Source organism: Sorex fumeus, unplaced genomic scaffold (assembly GCF_029834395.1).
Source record: "Sorex fumeus unplaced genomic scaffold, SorFum_2.1 ptg000058l, whole genome shotgun sequence".
NCBI lineage: Eukaryota > Metazoa > Chordata > Mammalia > Eulipotyphla > Soricidae > Sorex > Sorex fumeus.
In genome coordinates, this window is record NW_026606115.1 from 116,127 (window position 1) to 140,384 (window position 24,258).

A 24,258-nucleotide genomic window follows, 5' to 3' on the forward strand; every position below is an offset into this window, starting at 1 on the left:
AAAATATTTTTCAAAAATTAAAATAGTTTCTATACAATCTGATTTCTCATTTTGGGTGTTTACCCAAAGAATACAAGTACACTAATTTAAAAAGAGATATGCCAGGGAGACTCAGAGGGGGACAGGTGAGAGCCCTCCCCACCCCAAGGAACCCAGACCCGGAAGTGGAAAACCTCCAGAACTCAACTGCTGCCACACTCATGGTCACTTTCACACACTCAGGCTGAGCCTCACCCATGAGGGAACCACCGGAAAACCCAGGTATGCGGGTCTTTGTGACTTAGAACTCTGGGTTCAATGGGACCAGGAACAGAGATCCTTTGCCTGCATCCCTCTGTCTCAGGCGACTCAGTACTCACGCCCATAAGCCACCTCTGGCTAGCACCAGAAAGTCTTGTTATCAGCCACCATCCAGATCACATGTCCTTCTCTCCCAGAAGGGAGCATAACATTATGCTCGCCATAACAATGCCACCAGACCCCACGCCAGGCTTTTTCACTTGGGGTGCCCCAGAGAGGGGCGGTTGAGAGCCCTTTCCGCCCCAAAGGACCCAGCGCCCGCAGCCAAAAACCTTCAGAACTCAACAACTGCCATGCTCACAACCTCTCTCCACATGCTTGGGCAGAGCCTCACCCACGAGTGAATCTATTATTGGACCACGCCGCCACATTTGCGGCTGTGCAACACTTCATATCACACACACTACCCATATTCCAAGTGTACAGCACCACATTTGATGGGGTTCAAAGTAGAAGGTAACCAATCTTATAGGGAAATATTTTTTTTGAGCGATAGCACAGCAGGTAGGGCATTTGCCTTGCACGTAGCCAACCCGGGTTTGATTCCTCCATCCCTCTCAGAGAGCCCAGCAAGCTATCAAGAGTCTCCCGCACACATGGCAGACCCTGGGAAGCTATCTGTGGCATATTCAATATGCCAAAAACAGTAACAACAAGTCTCACAATGGAGATGTTACTGGTGCCCACTTGAGCAAATTGATGAACAATGGGAGGACAATGCTCTCTATATAAAAGAACACAAGGTTCAACTTCTAACAACATGTTAGTAACCTATTATAGAAGGGCTTAATGGTCCCTGAGTGGAATACAACAATCCTCACCCTCTTTCGTCTAAGGATACTTTTTGTAGCATTTTCAGCGGTTTTTCATACCAAGGAATACAAAATACATTATTCTGGTTCTGCTTCGGGGCAGGGATGGAAACACCTGAAATATGGTAGTGGGAAGGTGTAGTGGTAGGGGGATTGGTGTTTAAATAGTAAATGGAATGAAATATTGTGAACTACTTTATAAAATTAAAAAATTATAAAAATAAATAGATATGTGCATCCCCATGTTCACTGCAAGAGTTACTCACCTTTATGTAAATTATGAAAATTATATTTGTGGGAATTATTTACATGTATTTGTAAATACATGTAAATAATTATTTGTTTACAATAGCTAAGAGTTTAAAATAATCTAATCATTAATTGAAACATTATTAAATTAAGTTGTAACATTTATGATGAAATTCTACTCAGCTATAAAAACTATGAAGTTCTGCTATTTTAATTCATGAAAACTGTGTGGACTTTATATTTTAAAATCCTTAGGTGTTTGTATTTAAAATTATGTTGTACATTTTCAGTTAAATTCAATTTTCAGTATGACTAAGAGGGTTACTTCACTATTTTTCATATTTAAGAAAAGAATAACTATGGAACTAGACAGAGGGTACCATGCTGGGTGAAGTCAGTCAGAGGAGAGGCATAGAGAATGATGTCGTTCATATGTGACATCTAAACTTAGTAAAGGAATAACAAATGTTCAAAAGCATCAGAATCAGACAACTAGTCTAAAGAACCGAGTTTACCTGGGGATGAGGAAAAAGGAGATGAATGAGAGAGGTTCTTAAGACTCTGTTGTGGGGAAGTGAGCACTCTCGTGGAGAGTGAGGTCTTGGAATAATGTATGCATGCACATAACCTTAACCGTATTGTAAATCACAATACCTCAATAAAAAAGGAAAGAAAACTTGAAAAAATCATTAGGAGTATGTTAGAAATGACTTGATATGCCGTTTAAATGCATTACCATAAAATTTATGCTGAGTAAACTTAAGAATTCTTAAATGATATTTAATCAGGACACATTAACTGTTTATAGGAATAAAAATTAAATAAACTGTCCCCTATATAGTAAAATAATTATATCTTAGGAATTACTTTTAAGATTTTACAGCAAGATATGATTTATCTTACCTTGATTCTAAAGCTTGCATTGTAAAGTGTTTAACTAAAAGGTATTTCAGAACTTCTTTTGCTTTAACATTAATTACATATGCAATCTGAGCATATTGGTAAAATTTTGAACTTCCCTTTAATATCTTTAATAAAAAATAAGTAAATATACTTTTATGGCTACATAATTTATTACATAGGAACATTTTAAGATGATGAAGCTAAACTACTAATTTAAGAATTGAAGAATTCATAAAAGTGAATGCTCATTTCTCTCCTAGATCAATCTTTAATTCAGGATTTTCCCATTTCTATCGTCATAGTTTGACACTGACAATGAAGGTGGTAAATACAAAGTTTGTGTTTACTAAGACTGAGTATTTTAACCCAGCTATTTATTATTATTGCCCTAGATAATTTTCACAAAGAAAATGAGGTTACTGGGGTCCGTTATTTTTTAAATTACATTGCCAAGACCTTTTTTTGCTTTCCACAAACAAGTTCTTGGTCCCTTTTCTTTATAAAAATCTAGGGATATGCATGCTGAAAGTAGACTATAGACCGAACATGATTGCCACTTAATTCCTCTTTTGCAAACCACAGCACCCAAAAGGAGAGAGAGAACAAAAGGGAGTGCCCTGCCACAGAGGCAGGGGGGGATGGGGGAATGGGGGGGTGGGAGGGATGCTGGGATTAGTGGTGGTGGAGAATGGGCACTGGTGGAGGGATGGGTACTCGATCATTGTATAACTGAAATCCAAGCACAAAAATCTGTAAGTCTACAACTGTACCTCATGGTGTTTCACTAATAAAATTTTTTTTAAAAAACTAGGCTACTCCTCTTTCCAATAAATTAGTTTCATATTAATGTCAATTTATAGGTTTCTTTTATATCCATTATTTTTCATTCCCTATAACATCATACTAATTCAGGTCCTCAATGCCAGTAAGAACCATTTAGCTTTATTGATATTTATTGAGACTAAATTTGGGAGTCTTCTATTAGTCATTTTAGAAAGAGTTTTTTAAAAATTAACCTTATTTAATGTATCCTTCACAATAGCTTTTTTTTAGCCTTAAAGGGAACTGGCGTTTTCCATATTCTGAAAGTTACAAAATTGACATTTCATGAAATTAAAATAACTTGTCATGCGTGTGACCTGGTGGAACGTTACATAAAACTGGGAATTTTTGGTTTGGGGGCCACATATCAAAGATTCTCAGGGTTTCCTCCTGGATCTGTGCTCAGGGATCACTCCTGGACGGCTTGGGTACCATATGCAGTGCTTGTGATTGGACTCAGATGGGCCGGGTACAAAGTAAGCTTCTTTTACACTATACTATCTCTAACCACACATAAAACTTTGTATCACCTTGACATTTTCCATTAAAACCATATAACTTTCCCACACATTGGAAATGATAAAATAATATTCCCTAACCTTGAGAAATTTGCAATTTAAAAAGGAAGATATGAGGTACACAAGAAGAACTATGGTTCAGAAATCACAAAATATCACAAATGTAACTAGACATAAAGTACAGTGTGTTTCTTGACAAAAAGTTTAGGGAAATCTTTTGAGGAGGGTAAAGAGTAGTTACAGTGGGTACTGCGTTTGCTTTGCACTTGGTTGAACCTTGTGCGTGTGACTTAAAGCAAAAAATACCACTAAAACTTTCTAGAGGAAAACAAGTTTTTAAAAAATTTTTTAAAAGATGCATTGGTGGTGGGAAATGTACGTGGTGAAGAGACAGATGTCAGAACATTGTATGACTGAAACCCAATTGTGAACAACTTTGTAACTGTGGAGCTCACGGTGATTCACTTAAAAATAAAATAATTTTTTAAAATATGCATACATTTCAGGTAAAAAATGTAGAATAAAAGTAAGTAGATGGGAGAACAAGAGTGTGAGGGACAAAATTGAAAGCTTGGAATAGGGTCAAATGATGATTGACTTCATTGTGACATATGAAACTAATCATTTATTGAGAGAGAAACAGAGACTTAAAATAGAAATATGAGTTAGGAGTCAGCCGCAGGAAACAAGTTATAAGGCTTAAGCCAGAAGAGGGCCAGTGTACATAGAAGAAAAATTAATATATTGCTAAATGAGAAGGTATTAAAACCTGAACTTAAGAGTACTTGAGGAGCTAGAGTGATAGCACAGACGGTAGGGCATTTGCCTTGCACATGGACGACCCAGGTTCGATTCCCAGCAACCCATATGGTCCCCCGAGCACCGCCAGGAGTAATTCCTAAGTGAAGAGCCAGGAGTAACCCCTGTGCATCGCTGCGTGTGATACAAAAAGCAAAAAAAGAGTACTTGATATGAACAGACTTGATATGAGCAACAAACGTTCCTACTTCAGTAAGTGGAGTTCTGACCTTACAATCAATAAATTCACCTACAATTACTTATAAATTGCAAATCATCTTTATAATGATGTTTTGATGTTCAAACTTCAGAGAATTAACAGCTGAAATATAAAAATCTGAAATTAAAAGAGAAGTGATGACGCACATTAAATATATTTAAAATGATTCACCATTTCTTTAAATAACATGTTTTCTTAAGTCAATTGAAACATGATTAAATCTACGTTCAAAATTTCAAATCTCATGTAAAAATCATTCTTCCAAAGGGAAGTCTCCCCAGCAGTGCTTGGAGCCGGAGACCATTTCTGAAAATATTCTTCCAAGCTGTGTGGGCATAACAGTTCAGTGTTCAGCCCAGGAACACTTGGAAGTCACTAGGGTGGTGCTCAGAGGGCCATAAGGGACTGGAAATAGATCTTAGACTTTTCAAGCCATGCAATCCAGTCTTTTGAGCTATTTCCTGGTCCCTAAAATAATTGTTAATCATTGTTTTATATCAAATTCATTGTCACATCTTTTGAAATTCATACATGTATAATAAAATATTTAAATGAGTGGTCTAATCCTTCCATAAATAATTCTAATGGTCAACTTTGTTGCAAAATCACTGCCTTAGATAACAAAGTAAGTTTCTTATACATATAATGGCAATTATTACATCTCAGGGATTCTCAAACTTTTCCTATTCAAGACCCCTCTTCAACCAAGAAAAGGTAAGCATTGCTTATAAATACCTCAGATTTATTAAGCAATTTGTTTTGAATTAATCTGTGGCTGATGTGTATTCAATGTTTATTGTTACCAAATTTTCCATGATTCCACAGTCAGGAACACAGAACCCCCATGGTTAAGAGCTAGGAATGGCACCTAAAAATTTAACAGTGTTTTAGTGTAAAGTGAAAAGATTTTTTAAAGAAAGGAATAAAAAAGCAAGATTTGACAATATATCGTTCTATAAAAAATTGACTGGACTGAGGCCTAATAATAGTATACTTTAACAAGATTTCAAAGTATTTTCTTAACCAATCTAGTGATCCTAGTTCTCCCTTCTATCACGGTATTCTTTCTGGATTGCATATTAATATTACCTTAGCTATTTCTTAAATATGCTATTGCCCAAAGTCCATCACAGATCAAATAACCTGAATGTCTAAGGGCAATTTCAGTCAAACTTTTTTTCTTTTTTAAAAGAAAATTTTGGGTGATTTAATTGTATATGAAAGGTTGAAAATCACTGCTATATTTTACCTTTATAAATCACTTTATAAATCACTGCTATATATACCTTTCTTTGGTTTCACAAATCTAAGAAATTATATATATATTTTTAATTTTTATACATTTTTTATTAGTCAATCACCATGAGGTACAGTTAGAGTTATAAACTTTCGTGCTTTCATTCCAGTCAAACAATGATCAAGTACCCATCCCTCCACCAGTGCCCATTCTCCACTACCAATTATCCCAGTATCCCTCCCACCAGCCACACCCCCATTGCCCCCCACCCCACCCCGCCTCTGTGACAGAGCATTCCCTTTCCTTCTCTCTCTCCTTTTGGGTGTTGTGGTTTGCAATAGAGGTATTGAGTGGCCATCATGTTTAGTCTATAGTCTACTTTCAGCATACATCTCCCATTCGAGTGGGTCCTCGAAATACCTTTTACTTGGTGTTCCCTTCTCTATCTGAGCTACCCTTTCCCCCAGCATGTGAGGCCGTGTAGCAAACCTCGTGGTACTTATCTCTACTATTCTTGGATGTCAGTCTCCCATTCTGTTACTTTATATTCCACAGATGAGTGCAATATTTCTATGCCTGTCCCTCTACAAGGCACTGGTTGAACTTTACAAGAAGAAACCATCCAACCCCATCAGAAAATGGGGCGATGAAATGAACACAAACTTTCTCAAAGAAGATATCTGAGTGGCCAAAAGGCACAGGAAAAAATGCTCATCATCACTAAACATCAGAGAGATGCAGATCAAAACAACAATGAGGTATCATCTCACACCATAGGGACTGGCCCACATCCAAAAGAACAAAAGCAACTGGTGTTGGCACAGATGAGGGGAGAAAGGGACTCTCCTCCACTGCTGGTGGGAATGCCGACTGGTTCAGCCCTTTTGGAAAACAGTATGGACGATTCTCAAAAAATTAGGAATTGAGTTCCCATTTGACCCACTTTTGGGAATATATCCCAGAGAGGCAAAATAGTAGAAATGACATCTGCACTTTTATGTTCACTGCTGCACTGTTTACAATAGCCAAAATCTGGAAAAAGCCCAAGTGCCCAAGAACAGACGACTGGTTAAAGAAACTTTGGCACATCTACACAATAGAATACTATACAGCTGTTAGAAAAGATGAAGTCATGAAACTTGCATATAAATGGACAAACATGGAAGGTATCATGTTAAGTGAAATGAGTCAGAGGAAGAGGGAGAGACATAGAAAGATTGCACTCATCTTTAGTACATAAAGTTATAGAATGGGAGACTGACACCCTAGAATAGTAGAGATAAGGACCAGGAAGTTTACTCCATGGCTTGGAAGCCAGCCTCAAATAATGGGGGGAAAGGCAGCTCAGAAAGAGAAGGGAACACCAAATAAAGGGTATTTGGAGGACCAGCTCGGGTTGGGAGATGAGAGCCGAATGTAGACTATAGATCGAATACAATGGCCACTCAATACCTCTAGTGCAAACTACAACACCCAAAAGGAAAGAGAGAACAAAAGGGAATTCCCTGCCTCAGAGGCGTGGTGGGGGGGTGCGGGGTGGTGGTGGGAGGGATACTGGGATCATTGGTGGCAGAGAATGGGCACTGATAGAAGGATGGCACTCGATGACTGACTGAAACGCAAGTACGAAAGTTTGTAAGTCTGTAACTGTAGCCCATGGTGATTCAATAATAAAAATATTAGAAATTGAGCTCCCATTTAACCCAGCAATACCACTTCTGGGAATATATCCTGGAGAAGCAAAAAAGAATACTAGATATGACATCTGCACTCAGAGGCAAAAAAGTATAGTAGAGGGGCTGGAGTAATAGCACAGCAGGTAGAGCGTTTGCCTTGCATGTGGCCAACCCGGGTTCGATTCCCAGCACCCCATATGGTCCCCTGAGCACTGTCAGGAGGAATTCCTGAGTGCAGATCCAGGAGTAACCCCTGTGCATCGCTGGGTATGACCCAAAAAGCAAAATAAAAGTATAGTAGAAATGACATCTGCATTCAGATGTTCATTGCAGCACTGTTTACAATAGCCAAAATCTGGAAAAAACCTGAGTGTCCAAAACAGATGACTGGTTAAAGAAACTTTTGTACATCTACACAATGGAATACTATGCAGCTATTCGAAAAGATGAAGTCATGAAATTTGCATACAAGTGGATCAACATGGAAACTACTATATTTTTAAGTAGAGAAACTGTAATGTGTGTGTCTGTATGTGCATGTGCACATCTATGTGTCTGTGTGCATGCACATAACTGAAAGGTCTTTCTAGATTAGGAGGTCTCAAACTTCAATGGACACAAAAAGCACCTGGAAAAGTAGTTACAGGAAATTAGTAGACACATCCTCCAGGACTTCTGATTCAGTAGTTTTGAATTAAAGCCAAGAACATATAATTTAGTTTCTTAATGGTGATTGTAGTCCAATGGTGATGTTTACCCTTTGAAAACATTTTCCTAGAGCACAGTTCTATTTCTAGAAGTCATAGCACATATAATCCTCTGAAACAGAAATTTTTCCATTAAAGTTTTATTATTTGCTTCTCTTTGCAAATTAGTCTAAATTCAATCATACAGCACGTTTTACTATTTTTCCTAAATCTCTGCTATCATAAAGTGTAACCTAGACACAATCATCCTAAGCGAAATCACATACCATCACTTCATTTCTTGACTACTATGGTAAAAACATAAGCTTGATTCTCTTAACCATTTAAGTGCACAATCCAATAGTGTTACCTACATTAACAATCTCATTTTGAATATTTCTTTTTTTAATACAGCCTAAAAATTTTCCACATTTTTGGTGTCCACATCATACTCATGCTAACTTTTTTGTTTGTTTTTTGGGTCACACCTGGCGATGCTCAGGCATTACTCCTGGTTCTGCACTCAGGAATCATTCCTGGCGGTTCTTGGGGGGTCATATGGGATGCTGAGAATCTAACTCAGGTTGGCCGCGTACAAGGCAAATGCCCTACCCACTGTGCTATCGCTCTAGCCCCTCATACTAACTTTTGACTAACATACAATTTTCTATTTTATTCTGAGCTAGTTAAACTCTGTCCTCTAAACACAGAGAAATAGAAATTCTTCGGGGCCTCAACACACTTGTATTTGTCCCATTTAAATTCTACTGTTATACTGTACCATTTTGGTCACTCAAGATCTTTTTATTTCTGGAACTGGATGGAGGCAGATTTGTGGAAGGTGGATCTCTACTGAGAACAATCATATATTGATTGGCTCCATTATTATTCAGAGGTACTCTACACTGCCAATTTCTCTTCAAATTCTCCTAAATTTGACATAAAGTAATTTCTATACTTTTAAAGGTGATATCTAAGTTTGAGAGATGAGAAAATTTCCCCAAAGTCACCCAGCTAGTAAACGTCAAAGCAAAGATTCAAATCTAAGTCTTCCCAGGATTTACTAGAGAAATAATTTTTTAACTGTTGGAGAGAAATTAAATCGTTGATGATAAGCATAATATGGCATGTAAGTCTGTATACTTGAAACCTATATTTACTTAGTACTTTGCTAGGAACCAAATTCAATATTCTGGCAAGTAATTAGGGCTTAGAAAGTGACTCTGGTAAAAAAAAAATGGGGGCCAACGCCAAGGTATAACACAGAGGCTCCCAGACTTACTTGGACAATACAAATCCCTTTTCAGAAAAGATATCACTCAGTGGCCCCTGAAAATTTACCTTCAAGAGGAAATAAAACCATAAAGCATCCCCACAAAAGCATCCCCAAAGCTACTATTGTACTTAAGCATTCTTTCAGGGTCACCCTTGCCTTTAGAGGTGGTATTATTTACTTTAGGAAACATTTGTATATCTGAAGAAATTTGGGGATGTGTATTTTCACCTTTCCACGTCTTTTTCCTTAATTCATTAGAATACAAAACATAGGTCTTTTCATTGGTTAGCTTGAAATATGAATTATTTTTTAATTCCAAAATCACTGAGACTTGTAAAAAACAATAGTATAATAGAAACTGCATCACCATCATTATGCTGTTAGAATATAACATGACTTTTCAGGTTTCTATTGCTGAAGTTCCTTTTGTACTTGACTATGCATATCTGAAAGTCATCAATGGAAAATGCATTTTAATTTTCAGTGACAGGTATTTCAATCACATCCAAGGCAAGTATCTGCAGCCGAACTACATTCCTGGACTCGAAAACAAAGTATTATGGACAGGAAAACATACCAGAAGCAATTATAGAGAATTATAGAAGACACCAAATATCCTACCTTGTTCTAAACCATGAAAATTGGCAGGAAACATAATAAATTACTTAGGGCTATAGAGGTAACTTGAAGGACTATGTGCTTGCTTTGCATGTGGAAGGACCAGGTTCATCTCAGGCACCATATTGATCCCTGAATACTGCGCTAAGAACAGGCTTGGGGCATTTCCAGGTGTAGCCTTAAAACCAAACCAAAATATTTTGAAGTTTTATGTATCTATACCTCTCATCCAGAGTGTAGTATATTTTCTCCTATTCTTCAATTTTCTGTCTTTGTCTATGTCCAAATCATAAAGTAAATTATCTCCATAATATTTATTTGGGTAAATACACATCATTTCTACTACCAAGTACAAAATTACACTTTTGAGTATCAAATACAAAATACAAAATGCTTTGAAGTGACTCTGTCAGTCATTTGTAACAAAAAAAATCTTTGAATATAGGAAGGTAAATAACGCTTCATTGATCTTAGACATTTTGTTTTCATATGCCTAGCATTACACTAGTCATTTTTCTTTATTAGTTGACATATTTGACATTTTTATGTCATCGTATGCTTGGAAAGAAGATATGGATAAGATAGCAAGATTTTACTCAAAAACAAAATCCAATTTATTGCAACTTGGCAGTGGTTTATTTTTGTTTGGGGGCCACACCCAAAGGTTCTCAAGGAGTACTACGTTCTCTGTGTTGAGGGATAACTCACCATGGTTCAAGAGGGATCATGTGAGGATCAAACAGGAGCCATCCACATGCAAGGGAAACCCTTAACCCCTGTACTATATCTTTGGCCCATGGAGTAATAGTTTTGGTTTGGGGACATACTCTAATGCCCAGTGGTTACTCCTGGCTCTTCATATAGGAATTACTCGTAGTAGTGCTTTGAGGACCTTATGGAATACCAGGGATCAAACTCAGGTCGGTCTCATGCAAGGCAAATGCCCCTACCTGCTGTCCTATGGGCTGGGCCCCCTAGAGTGAGATTTTAATAACACAACAGCATGTTCTCAAATATGGACTGAACTATCCTGACTTTAAAACCTAGGAGTTTTTAATACTAGCATTAACAGTATTTCCATATGATTGTATAAAATTGTGAATGTACTTCAATTACTCACTTAAAGTAGAAATTTTATATTACGTGTATTTAAGCACTTTAAAAAATAAACGCTAAAACTAACAAAAGCATCTTTTCTTACTGAACCTTGGCGTGCAAAACAGTTGACTTACAGAGTTTCATATTATGAACACATAGAACTATAATGCTGTCTATAATCTTTATTTTTTCAAGTTAACAAAAGAGTACCTGACCTATTAGTCTGGTAAGTTTTGGCTATTTTACAAAAATTGCCATAACTGAACAATATTGAGGGATCTTTTCATTTGCTAAATGCAGTAGAATAAACAAAATAATTAATTGGGAGTGCTAGTTATATATTTAGTAGTCACTTTCTATATAATAATACATAAGGACTATATCTTAAGTTGAGGGGTCAGTGCTACACCCAACTGTGCTCAAGGCTTACTTCTGGTTTTGTGCTCAGATACCAGTCCTGGCTGTGCTTGGTGTACTCTACGAAATGCCAGGGATCAAACCCAGGTCTGCTGCATGAAAGCAAGCATCCTACATGCTATACAATTTTTCCAACCCCACATATCTTAAGTTTATGTAATAATAAATAATTCTTAATTATACATGTTTTATATTTAGTGTAATCAATGTGTATTTAATAAAATCCACTAATAATATAATCATGCTTATGTTATTTGGGGTGTGTACAACACCCAGTAGTGTTCCATAACTACTCCTTCCTCTGTGCTAAGAAGTAACCTCTCGAAGTACTCAGGAAATCTTTTTTTTAATTTTTTAATTTTTTTATTTTTTAATTTTTATTAGTGAAACACCATGAGGTACAGTTGTAGACTTACAAATTTTTGTGCTTGGGTTTCAGTTATACAATGATCAAGTACCCAACCCTCCACCAGTGCCCATTTTCCACCACCACAGGTCCCAGTATCCCTCCCACCCCCTATCCCCCCATCATGCAAGGCAAGAACTTTAACCCATTTACTATCTCTCCTATCCCTACTTTATCTTTAAGTCATGAACTTTCATAATCATAAGCGTCTGTGGCTAGCTAATCCAGGAGTCATAACTGTGTAAATTTATTATTTTGCTTGATCCCATGACAAATACTTTGCTTCTGAAAACCACTCTGCAATTAATTCCAACAGCTTAGTCAGTGTGTAAATGGTTGTGAACAATTACTTTCGAGTAGAAAAGAATAGAGCTAAATCACAATATGAGGGGGCATCCTTAATGAACATTTTCATATACTGGCACATGACCATTAACTTCTATCCAGACATCCCAACTCTGCTAAATGGTGATAATTAAATATCAATTCTCAGTTTGCTATTATTCTTCCTATATTTGATTTAGGACACTAGTTTTTAACTGTCTCTCTGTGGACACATGTCAATCCGCTGAAATTTCCTGCCTGTGAATGAGTAAATAGGTTACCACTTAATACATGGTACACCATGAATATGAAGTAATGTTATTATAAATATTGATACACATTTTCTTTTTATAAACAATGCTTTTTATTTCTGTCTTAGAAGTCTATGGTTGTACAAAATGCATCTGGACTGTGTATTTAACTATGGTGCTATGCCACCCTGGGAGGGGAAAGGTGTCTTTCCCTCCGCCTGTCCCCCTCTGCGGCAGCGACATTGTGTCCTGCATTTTTTAGAGCCTAATGAACAGCCAGGTGTGTGACTGCATTGACGAAGCACGTGGGGCTTCATGGGATGGGGGGTGGAATGGGCCCTGATCCTCACCATGACAATGCTCCGGGTTGCCAACCTCAAATGCCTCTTCTGGCTTCTGACCGACCATGAACCCAGAGGCACACATACTAATCTCGGAACCCAGGGGCTTCTGGCAGTAATCCCTCTAGGTTTATTTCTAAAATATTAGAATTCCAAATTCGCGTGGCCGCTATTGTGGCCACACAACATCATATGCTCTTCAGAATCAACATTACAAAACAAATTTTCTAATGATGTCTTTGTGGCAGGTATGAATGTTGGGGAAAATTCCAAATAACAGTGGTGGGTCTTTTGTCGTAATATTGAATGTGATCAACGTAGAGAGAGAGAGAGAGTAAAGTGGAAATCTGACACAAAGGCAGGAGGTGGGTGGGAGGGGGGGTATACTGGGATTCCTGGTGGTGGAAAATGTGCACTGGTGAAGGGACAGGTGTTTGATCATTGTATGACCGACCGAGACTTGAACTGAAAGGCTTTGTTACTGTTCTCACGGTGATTCAACAAATAAATTTAAATATATATAAATATGCCGCGCGACATCTTATCATCTCATTCCTAATTCGGTCAAACTGGCAGGCTACCAAATGTAACATGCCCACACGGCAGAGTCTGGCAAACTCCCCGTGGTATACCCAATATGCCAAATACCAGTAACAATGATGGGTCTCATTCTCCTAACCCTGAAAAAGCCTTGAATATGGCACTTTAAAAAAAAAATCTCAGGGCTAGGACGAAGAAGACGTTACTGGCACCTGCTCGAGGCAATCGACGAACAACAGGGTGGTCGTGATCGTGATATATATATGTAAGGCCTGGAGCATCCTTCCATCTTCTGTTTTTCTTTCTATCAAGTGTCTACCTCAGAGGGTTGTTGTGTTAATTCAGTGATGTAATTCACACCAAGCATGTAAAACAATGATTGAGATGTAGTAAAAAACCAATAAAATCCCGATGATATTGTTAAAAAAAAGAAGTCTACGGTTGTAAAAAGATTGAAAACCACTGATAAAAAATATAATGTGGGGCTGGAGCAATAGCACAGCCGGTAGAGAGTTTGCCTTTCACACGGCCAACCCAGGTTCAATTCTCAGCATCCCACATGGTCCCCTGAGCACTGCCAGGAGTAATTCCTAAGTGCAGAGCCAAGAGTAACCCCTGAGCATCGCCAGGTGTGACTCAAAAAGCAAAAAAAAAGAATATAATGTGTTTGCTGTATATATGACACCACAGATAGAGTACATAATGAACAATGTAACAGTCCTGATGATGCAGGAGTCTGATTAGACATATTTAAAACTGTACTTTCCTAATTATTCATTTCCTAATTTTTATTATACATTATAACTGAATTATTTAATATAGTTTAGTTTCCTTTGTATATACTGAACACTAAGCATAGTGCTTGACACACTAATAAGTGTTCAGTTAATTATTGTTTGTTTGTTTGTTTGTTTGAGCCACAACCAGTGGAGCACAGGATTTAGTCCTGACTGTGTGCTCAGGGATCAATCCTGGAGGTTTTGAGGGATCATATGGGATGCCACGTATCAAATCCAGGTAGACAAACCAGGTTGACCTTGCACAAGACAAGCACCCTACCCTCTGTCCTCTCACTGCAGGCCACTCAATTAGGGATTCTTAAGGAAAGACTGTTAACTAGGTCTTCTTAGGGTGGATCTGAAACATTGCAGAATGATTTCTCTAACAAAGAAAGCCTTGTTAGGTCATTGTTATGTGAAAAGACTATCAACTATGGACCAGAGGAATAGCACAGAGGGTTGGGTGCTTGTCTTTCATGACACAGACATGGGTTCAATCCTCACCACATATGGTCCCCTGAGGCTTCACCAGGAGTGATCCCTGAGCACAGAGTCAAGAGTAAGCCTTAGGCAACACCAGACCTGGCCCAAAATATAAAAACAAAAGACTTATCAACTACATAAAAATCAAGATTATCCTTTAGTCGAAAATGTAATCCACCTAATAATTTATTTTTCACAAAAGGAAGAGGTAAATTAACATGGACGTTATTTTTGTTTTGATTTTTCCTATGATTATACTGCTGGAGCGATAGCGCAGCGGGTAGGGCGTTCGCCTTACAAGCGGCCAACATGGCCGACCCGAGTTCAATTCCTCCGCCCCTCTCGGAGAGCCCGGCAAGCTACCGAGAGTATTCGATATGCCAGACACAGTAACAACAAAGTCTCCAATGGAGACGTTACTGGGCCCGCTCGAGCAAATCGACGATCAACGGGAGGGCCTTTTTATACTGGACCATATGATTATACTGGGTGAAAATTTATTTTTGAGTCATCAAATATTTTTGAAAAAACTTAAAGTAGCCCCCCAAAACTTCAAAACTCTCTGAATCATGAATTTGGGGTGTATATCTGTCTTCTCATATGTATATTCATGGGATATTTCTCTTTTGGGGGGAGACTGACTGGGATTGAACCACACTTGGTGATGCTCACTGCTCCTGGCTCTGTGCTCAGGGATCACTAACCTGACATTCCTTTCATTTGTTGTTTTGCTTTCAAAATGATTACTCAATTTCCCATATATAATCTCAGGAGGCTTCTAATCTTCCCTACTTGGCAACTGTTAATCTTCCTATTTGGGAGATTCTAATCTGCACTGATATTTGCTTATTAACAGATCCTCAGAATTGTTAGCTATCATGAGCAAATGCTTATGAAGCCACTTTTAATAGTTCTATCAAGAGTGGACTTGTAATAATTGGAATCTTGACAATTGTTTTCCACCATTTATGGCAACTGTAAATTCAAAGTAGGACTTAAAAAGCAAAGAAGCAAAATATAGCACACAAATCCAGAAAGCAGCATATTTTTCTCTTTCCTTATACACTGTGCATCTGGAACCATTTGTCACTTTTATAAATATACAAAATTAAAACTTAGAGTGTTTTCTACTGTATGAAATATTTATTGTTTAAGTGAAAGGGTTTTGCTTGGAGTTAACAATTAGTGATTAAAAGAACTTTTTAGGTAAAATTATCTTTGGTTTTCATACCCTCAAGAAATTATCTCAAAGCTAACGCTAAGTTTATTACTCAATTACTAACTGGTTATAACTATTGGTCAATGTTTCATTACTCAACTACTGTCTGGTTTTGACTATTGACAATGTTTCTTATGACTTACAAGGTACTATTTCTTTTTTTTAATGTTATTGAATCACTGTCAGATAGTTACAAGCTTTCATGTTTGGATTACAATCACACAATGATCAAACACCCATCCCTCCACCAGTGCACATTCCCCACCACCAATATCCCCGGTATACCCCCCTTTTGCCACCCTCCCCCTGCCTCCATGGCAGACAATATTACCCATATTCTCTATCTACTTTTGGGCATTATGGTTTGAAATAGTGAGAGTTTATAATGCTTGGTCTATTATCTACTTTCAGCACACATCTCCCATCCCGACTGTTTCCTCCAGACATCATTTTCTTAGTGATTCCTTCTCTATTCCAGCTGCCTTCTCCCCTTATATCTACACAGTGGAATACTATGCATCTGTTAGGAGAGATAAAGTCATGAAATTTACTTATTAATGGATAGACATGGAGAGTATTCATGCTAAGTGAAATGAGTCAGAAAGAGGGGGACAGATATAGAAGGACTGCACTCATTTGTGGAGTATAAAACAACATAACATGAGGCTGACACCCAACGATAGTAGATACACGGGCCAGGAAGATTGCTCCATGGATGGAGGTACTGTTTCTTATGGCTTTCTACACAGCCATGGAAATAACCTCAAAAGTCTCAATGCATTATTACAAAATCATGGTTCATATTCTAGATGTGAAAATATCTTCAGATTTTGGCTAGTTCAATAACTCTATTTCAGAACCCAAATCCAGGAAGCTTAGATCTGTTCAGTGTCAAAATTTAAAAGATACAGGGGTTTAATGCAGGGGTTTAGGCACTTGCCTTGCTGGTGGGTGACCCTGGTTTGATCCCCAAATCACATATGGTCCCCTGAACACCTGAGGCACTATCCCTGATTCGAGAGTTAGGAGTAATGCCTGACTCTGTGGGGTGTAGCTCCCAAATCAAACCCAAATCAAACCAAACCAAACCCCCCACCCAAATAATCAAGTAACAAACAGACACAAACTCTAGAAGATTATCTGGGTTCTAGCAACAGAACCTAGGTTAACTACATCAAACTCCTATGCTGGGGTTCTCCTCATTTTACTGCTAGCAATAATAAAGATAGGTTAATGCTGCAACTTTATTGATGTATAATCTTGAAACCATTAATTATTGTGTATGCAGAAATATACTTCAACTAAACTAGTCAAAAAATCAGGCAAAAAGCCATTTTCCAATATTATGTATAAACCTAGAGTCAAAAGGTAATGAGAGTCTAACAGAATTGGGATTTTAACTAACTAAAAATGTTTTCTCCCTCTTGTTGAAGACAGAAAATTTGCTATTAAATCTAAAACCAAAAATACAAGAGATTTCTTTATTTTCACCCCAGAACAACTGTACAAATCCAGGTTTATGAAGATACTAAAGTTTTCCAATGTTTGCCTTTAGTAAGAGTTAACAATTTTAATATATATTACAACATATTTAAATTATTCATTGGGAAAATGGCATTCGATAATATACCTATTCAAATATGTAAGATTTTTTTTGTTTTACACTGGCTTGCCATTTTTTGAAGAGAAAGGTGTGCAAGATTTGAGATCTAGCATTTAAGAATGTTTGAATACAGATGGGGGGACAGCATAGGGGCTGGAGCACAAACATAAGGACTGGTTCCATCCCTGTCACCACTCTTCCCACCCCAGCTCTTCCTAGCCCCTCCTTCAACAGAGCTGGAGTAGTACTGCCTGGTGTCTTCTTTATGTGCACTCCCAGTCCCCCTCCCTGAGCTGGTTCCAGCCACAATGGCCGAATATGGCAGGGAGTGTTTGTTGTTCCTGGGATCTCAAAGCAGTGCTTAGGACCACCCCCTCAAAACTGTTTGAATGAATCCCTTTATGGGGTAATTTTAATGGGCATCCTCCTAAGGAAAGGAACTGAAAAAAGCCCATGCTATCTTGGGGGTTTATAATCTTTACTTTAGAAACACATAAGCAACAAAAGTATAACACAGAAAACCCAGAAATTTCAAAATTCATGATGACAAATGCTTTACTGAGATCTTCCACAGTGGAATCTGTCTCAACAACATTAAGCATCTGAAAACTGCTTTAAAATACATTTAATGGCAAAATGTATAGTTTTCTATTAGTAGGCTGTCTGAAAGTATAAATAATTTTGTGTGAATTAACTACCACTTATAGTACTAAAATAATCAAATATATCATTATGTTAGACGTCCTATGTTTTGGTAGGCCAACACTTAATAAAATCTAAAACCAACTTTAAAATGGGCCCCTAAACCTTGCCTCAAAAGGAATTTCACGCAAAGAAAAATTCCTCAAGTGCTTCCTGAAACATATGCTTCTGCCACGATATCTCAACTGTACAGTCCCATTCACCAGACACTATGATCCTGGCATCCCACAGATCCTACTCTAAAGTTCACATAAGCACTGTGACCTCCCCAAATTCCTAGTCATCTCTCCTCAAATATCCCAAGACAAGTTTCTACCCTGCAGGACGCTGACTTTCACCAGAGTTTTCCTCCCTGTTTGCGGGGGTGGGGGGGGGATTCCTAGTTCATCTCTTCTTAACCATTACTTCCCTCTTCCACTTGCCCTGAGCGTCTAGCTCAAACGGCCCGTCTACCTGGCTTCACCTCTTCTACCAAACCACACCTTCCTCTTGTAGAGCGCACTAGTGGCATCCGGACGGGAAGATTATGTGATGGCTCTTTCCTTTCAAACTCTTTGCCGTGTGAGTACCTGAAGTTCGTATTCCTAGGGTTCCCCTTCCTTTTCGGTGGGAACAGGAGTCGGGAAGCCCAACTATGCGGCCGTCCCGGTCACGCTCTCGGGGCCAATAAAGAGGGGCGGGGCGGGGCTGGGCGGGGCGGGGCGAGCTCGGCCTTTCCTGCGCCACAGTAGGGGGAGTGGGCGGGTGGCGTAGCGCGCCTAGCCCGTCTCGGACCCGCTTAGAGCGAGGCAGCTAAGGAGATGGGGCCGCCCCCGCACCCCGGGACGGGAACTCACCTTCTCTGAGGCAAGGGCGGGTGTCTACTTTAAAACTACTCTCCCCCCTCCCCGCCGCCGCCATAGTGGAGCCGCCACCGCCGCCGCCGCCGACGCCACAGTCACGGGCGGGCGAGCAGGCAGGGATGGACGTGGCGGGGGAGGCGGGCGCGATCACCGCCGCCGCCGCTGCGCAGGCGGTGTAGGAAGAAGAGGAGGGGGAGGAGAAAGAGGAGGGGGAGGAAAAAGGGGCCGGGACGGCAGCTTCCTGAGGGGAAGATCGGCCACCGGCCGGGCGACAGTGCCCAGCGCCGCCGCCTTCGCGAACTATTATACTTGGCCTTCGCCTCTGCCCTTCAAGCGCCTTCGGCTCCGCCCCTCTAGCAGCCCCGTCCCCGCGCCCCTCCAGTCCTGATTCCGCTTGAGCCTTCTTCTCGCACCTTCTCTCTACCGGGGAGGATGGTTTGGAGCTGCAGGGGGCCCCTTTCCACAGTCCCCGTCCTTGCCACCAGGCGCCTCCCAGCAGCGGGGGTGCGGCACTGGCCAAGAGTGAAGGGCAACGAGTTCGAGACTGGCCTAGACAAGTACAGGGGTTAAGGCTCTTGGCGCGGGATAGAAAAGCACCTGGGGCTCTGTGAGACCTCCTTCTAAAAAAATACCTGGAGGAGGTGGCTGGAGAGACAGCAAAGTGGGTAGGATTCTTGCTTTGAAGGTGGCTACCAGGATTCCATCCAGGGCACCTCGTATGGTTTCGCAAGCCTCTCCCAAGCACCGCCAGGAATGATCCTTGAGTGCAGAGCCAGGAGTGCAGAGTGCAGAGCCTAAAAACTTCCAGGGTGCAGGAGTGCAGAGCCCAAAAAAATCCGGTTTGACCCAAAAAAACAAAACAAAGAACTATCATGAATGGAACTGATATACTACCTCCTCCAAAAAAATCTCTAAAATGCACACACACACACACACACATACACACACACAAACACACCGCACCATTTTATATAATCCCAGTACAGAGAACAAAAGCAGAGTCCAGGTCCAGACCAATAGTATAGTGGATAGGGTGCTTGCCTTGCATCGACCCAGGTTGCAGTCTCCACACCCTATATTATACGATCACCTGAGCCCCTCCAGGAGTGATCCCTGAGCACTGCAAGTTGTGGCCAATTTTTTTTTGAAAAAAACCTGATCGTAATAGTTTCCTCATGAGTGCCTTAGCTATTGCTATCTACGGGTTAGCCCATTAAGTTGCAATAAAATCGTGTAGCTCTTGTACCCAACCCAGGGCTGGAGCGATAGTACAGCGGGTAGGGCGTTCGCCTTACAGGCGGCCAACATGGCCGACCCGAGTTCGATTCCTCCGCCCCTCTCGAAGAGCCCGGCAAGCTACCGAGAGTATCTGATATGCCAGACACAGTAACAACAAAGTCTCCAATGGAGACGTTACTGGGCCCGCTCGAGCAAATCGACGATCAACGGGAGGGCCTTTATTTATAATACTTGAAATTTTCCCCAATTTTCCTTACACAGACACCAGTATCTTGATGTATATTTGTTATTTCCTTGACTTTGTGGGGCTGGGAGTTTCTCAAGCATTTGCTTAGGGATCCTGAAGGTTCAGTGTGAAAGTATCCAAAACACATCGCTGGTGTTCGGGATCCAAGAGCCATACCTGGAGGTGCTAGGGGCCTCTAGAGTTACAACCTGCATCCTGAAGGCTATGGTCCAACAGGGACACCCCTGTACCATCTCCATGACACTTTATTCTTTTGTTTGGAGGCCATACCTGCAGTTGTGAGTGCTTACTAGTGGCTCTGTGCTCCAGGGACCATGGGTGAGAGCTGAGGATCTATCCGGGGTCTGCTGCGTGCTAGGCAAGTGCCTTAACCCCTGTAGTATCTCACACACACCTCTTTGCATTATTAACTATAGTTCCATTTCATATATATGTATTTATGTATTTATATATACATATACACATATATGTATATATTTATATATAATTCATATGTATTTATATGCACTCTAAGTGGCATTTGGGTGCTTGTTTCTTTCACTAGATTTTTTTCTAATATTTACCCGGGTTTTATTGTTTATTCACTGTCAATGATGTGGCATATCCCACGCATTTGCCTATTGGTGGATTGTTTCCTGGCCTCTATGTAAAAGCTTCTCTTGGGTATCACTCCTTTCTAATCTCTTTCTTTGCCCTACTTCAAACTCTCATCCTCTTGTTAGAACCATAACATCTGCTCTACTGGTCTTGCCTCTGATGTCAATCCCTATAACCCATTACCATATCATTGCCATATATAACTCCTCAATATTTGTTATAAATCAAAGGATATACCTTTCAGTCTTTCCCCACGTGAATTAATCTCATTCCTTTTATTCTCCACCACCTCCCCATCTGATTTTACTTTGATATTATATCACCTTACAGATTCCTGTGAAGATTACGTTATTTCATGATGCAATGTTACTGAATATGTGTATATAAATATGTATAAAGTCATGTTATACATGTCTTTTCTCTACCCAAATGGATATTTCCCACATCAGACACCTAATTAATGAAACCTTATAGATCTCTTGAGATCAAGATAATGCAACATTTCCCTGCTTGGACTTAATTCCACCCTTTTCTGGAATAAACCTATATATTTTCTATATTTATATTGTGTCTTTTCTTCTTAATATCCCGAGGCCATGCTAAGATATGGCTTTTAATTTTGAGACTCATGCTCCAGCAGTATTGTCCTGGAGCAAGGGGTGGTGGGAGGGATACTGGGATCATTGGTGGTGGAGAATAGGCACTGGTGAAGGGATGGATACTCGATCATTGTATGACTGAAACATAACCACGAAAGTTTGTAAGTCTGTAACTGTACCTCATGGTGATTCATTAAAAAAAAATTAAAAATAAAGAATCAACCAGTCGTGTGAGGGCCTAAAGTCCCTAAGTTTGGATCACAGAAATGTTTAGTATTAACCTCACAATTATGAGTTTTCTTTATTGTTAACATTTGAAAGGTATAATTAGTTCATCTCAAAAAAGGTCCTGAGGGGCTGTAGCGGGTAGGGCGTTTGCCTTGCACGCAGCCGACCCAGGTTCAATTCTCAGCATCCCATTTGATTCCCTGAGCACCTCCAGGAACGATTCCTGAGTGCAGAGCCAGGAGTGACCCCTGAGCATCGCCAGGTGTGACTCAAAAAACAAAAAAAAAGGTCTCTGAAAAAGAAACATTTGAAGATTTTACGCTCATTGCTGTGCTTTACTGACTGGCAATATGAAGTTGAAGAGTAGACTTAGATACTTGTGTTGGACGCCAAGAACAAATCTTTATGCTACTTTTGTCATTAAGTAATTTACCTAAGATTATCTGAGTCATTATGTGGTTTTTATAATCTTCTATTCTGCCCTCCTTCTAAGTTAATGTAACTATTACTCATTAAGTAAATTACTTGATATGTCACACACAAGAAATGTTCCATGAAATAGCCAGCAGAACAAGATAAACATTGGGGAGATGTGTAATTTGATTCCTTTAAAAATAAGAGGAAAAATACCTCAAAATTGTTTCTCAATTATGAGTCATAGTTCACTTGCTTAGCAACCATTTAATCAGATTCTCAGAAAATCACTCAGAATTTTCATCAGAAGAGAAATGACGCCAGGTTTCAGACAAAATATTTAACATCGGGAGTCAGCTATTCCTTAAAATTCAAAATTTTTGAGTAATAAAACTCAGAGGACAGTTCTCTGAAAAGGGAAGCTTTTTCATTTTCTTTTGTTTGCCCCCATGTTGCAGACATTAGAAGCATGTGAGTTACATCCCCCCAAAAAAATTCTTGGCCAACAGGATTCTAAATATGGTGTTGGTCCCACCATAGTATATATTCATGTAACTTTTTTATTGTTGCTTTTGGGCCACATCTGACAGTAACTAGAGCTTCCTCCTGGCTCTGAGCTCAGGAATCACTCCTGTTGGGAATATGGGAACCATCTGAGATGCCAGGGAGCAAACCTAGGTTGGTTGCATACAAGGCAAGTACCCTATTTGCTGTACTAGCTCTTCAGCAACTATATTGCTATTTTAAAATAGAATGGAGATTTTAAAACAATTTTTTGCGTGGAGTCCAATAGATATAAAACTCGATTTTTTAATGGGTCTTTCACTCAATCTCTAAGTTTTGTACCCGAGAATGTAAGACTTGAAAGTTTTAACCTCTGTGGTAATGACATTTTCTTGTTATTGGAATATAGTAGTCAATAAATATTTAATTAATCTTGGAATTATTTCTTTCTTCTTCGACCCGATGGAAATTTTTTTTTCTGCTGTTCAATTGAATAGTAAAAAGCGGGGAGAGTACAATGTATAAAAGAAAAAGAAAGCAGCATTTTTCCCCAATCTCAAACACCAGTAGATGGCTCCCATGGTACAAAAATGCAACGAATGGCCAGAGAGCTAGTACAGTGGGTAGAGTGCTTGCCTTGTAGGCCACTGATTTGGATTCAATCATTAGCATCTTATATGATACCCCCAGAACAAGAGGGGCGGTTGTTTAGAGTCAGGAGTAACCCCTGAACAATGCCGGGTGTGGCCCAAAAAACAAAAAGACGAAACAAAAAGCAACCAAATTTTAATCATACAATATGTTAAACATACTTTCCTTTTTTTCTCCTTTGCTTATGACAGTAATGCCTTCTATGCCTTCTTTTGCATTCTATGACAGTAATGCTACCAAGTTAATACTAAAGTAATTTCTTTCACAGGAAAGAGGAGAGTAAATATGACTTAGAGTAAAAGAATGATGAAATCCTCTTATGTGCTAGATATTTCCAGTAGTTTTCAAGTATTCCCAAAACAATGATATTAATTGTGCTATTAAAATGCAAACACCAACATTAACTTTTCCTTCTTGTTATTAATTAATAATTTAAATGGTTTATCACTGGATCATAGAGAGGGAACTTTATTGACTAAAATAAGTTTTAATTACCAACTCCCCCAAACCAGGAAGAAGACCATGGTTCCCGTGGAAGTAGGGTAAGGTGGAGACATTAGGTGTCAAAAATCAACAGATGAGAATATATTTTTATGAGCAAAAAACAGCATACTGGTTGCCTTTTTATTACTTTTAGTGAAAAATGTGTTTTGTTTGGA

General features: G+C 39.3%; 1 protein-coding gene across 1 annotated transcript in view; it reads right to left on the reverse strand.

Annotated features, from left to right (window-relative positions):
* ZMAT1 (zinc finger matrin-type 1) overlaps nucleotides 1-24,258 on the reverse strand; it is an 86,215-nt gene that overhangs the window by 35,136 nt on the left and 26,821 nt on the right. The window contains exon 2 of the mRNA XM_056125675.1: nucleotides 19,115-19,669. Coding sequence (XP_055981650.1) covers nucleotides 19,115-19,669 — 555 coding nt within the window. The remainder of the gene's footprint in view (nucleotides 1-19,114; nucleotides 19,670-24,258) is intronic.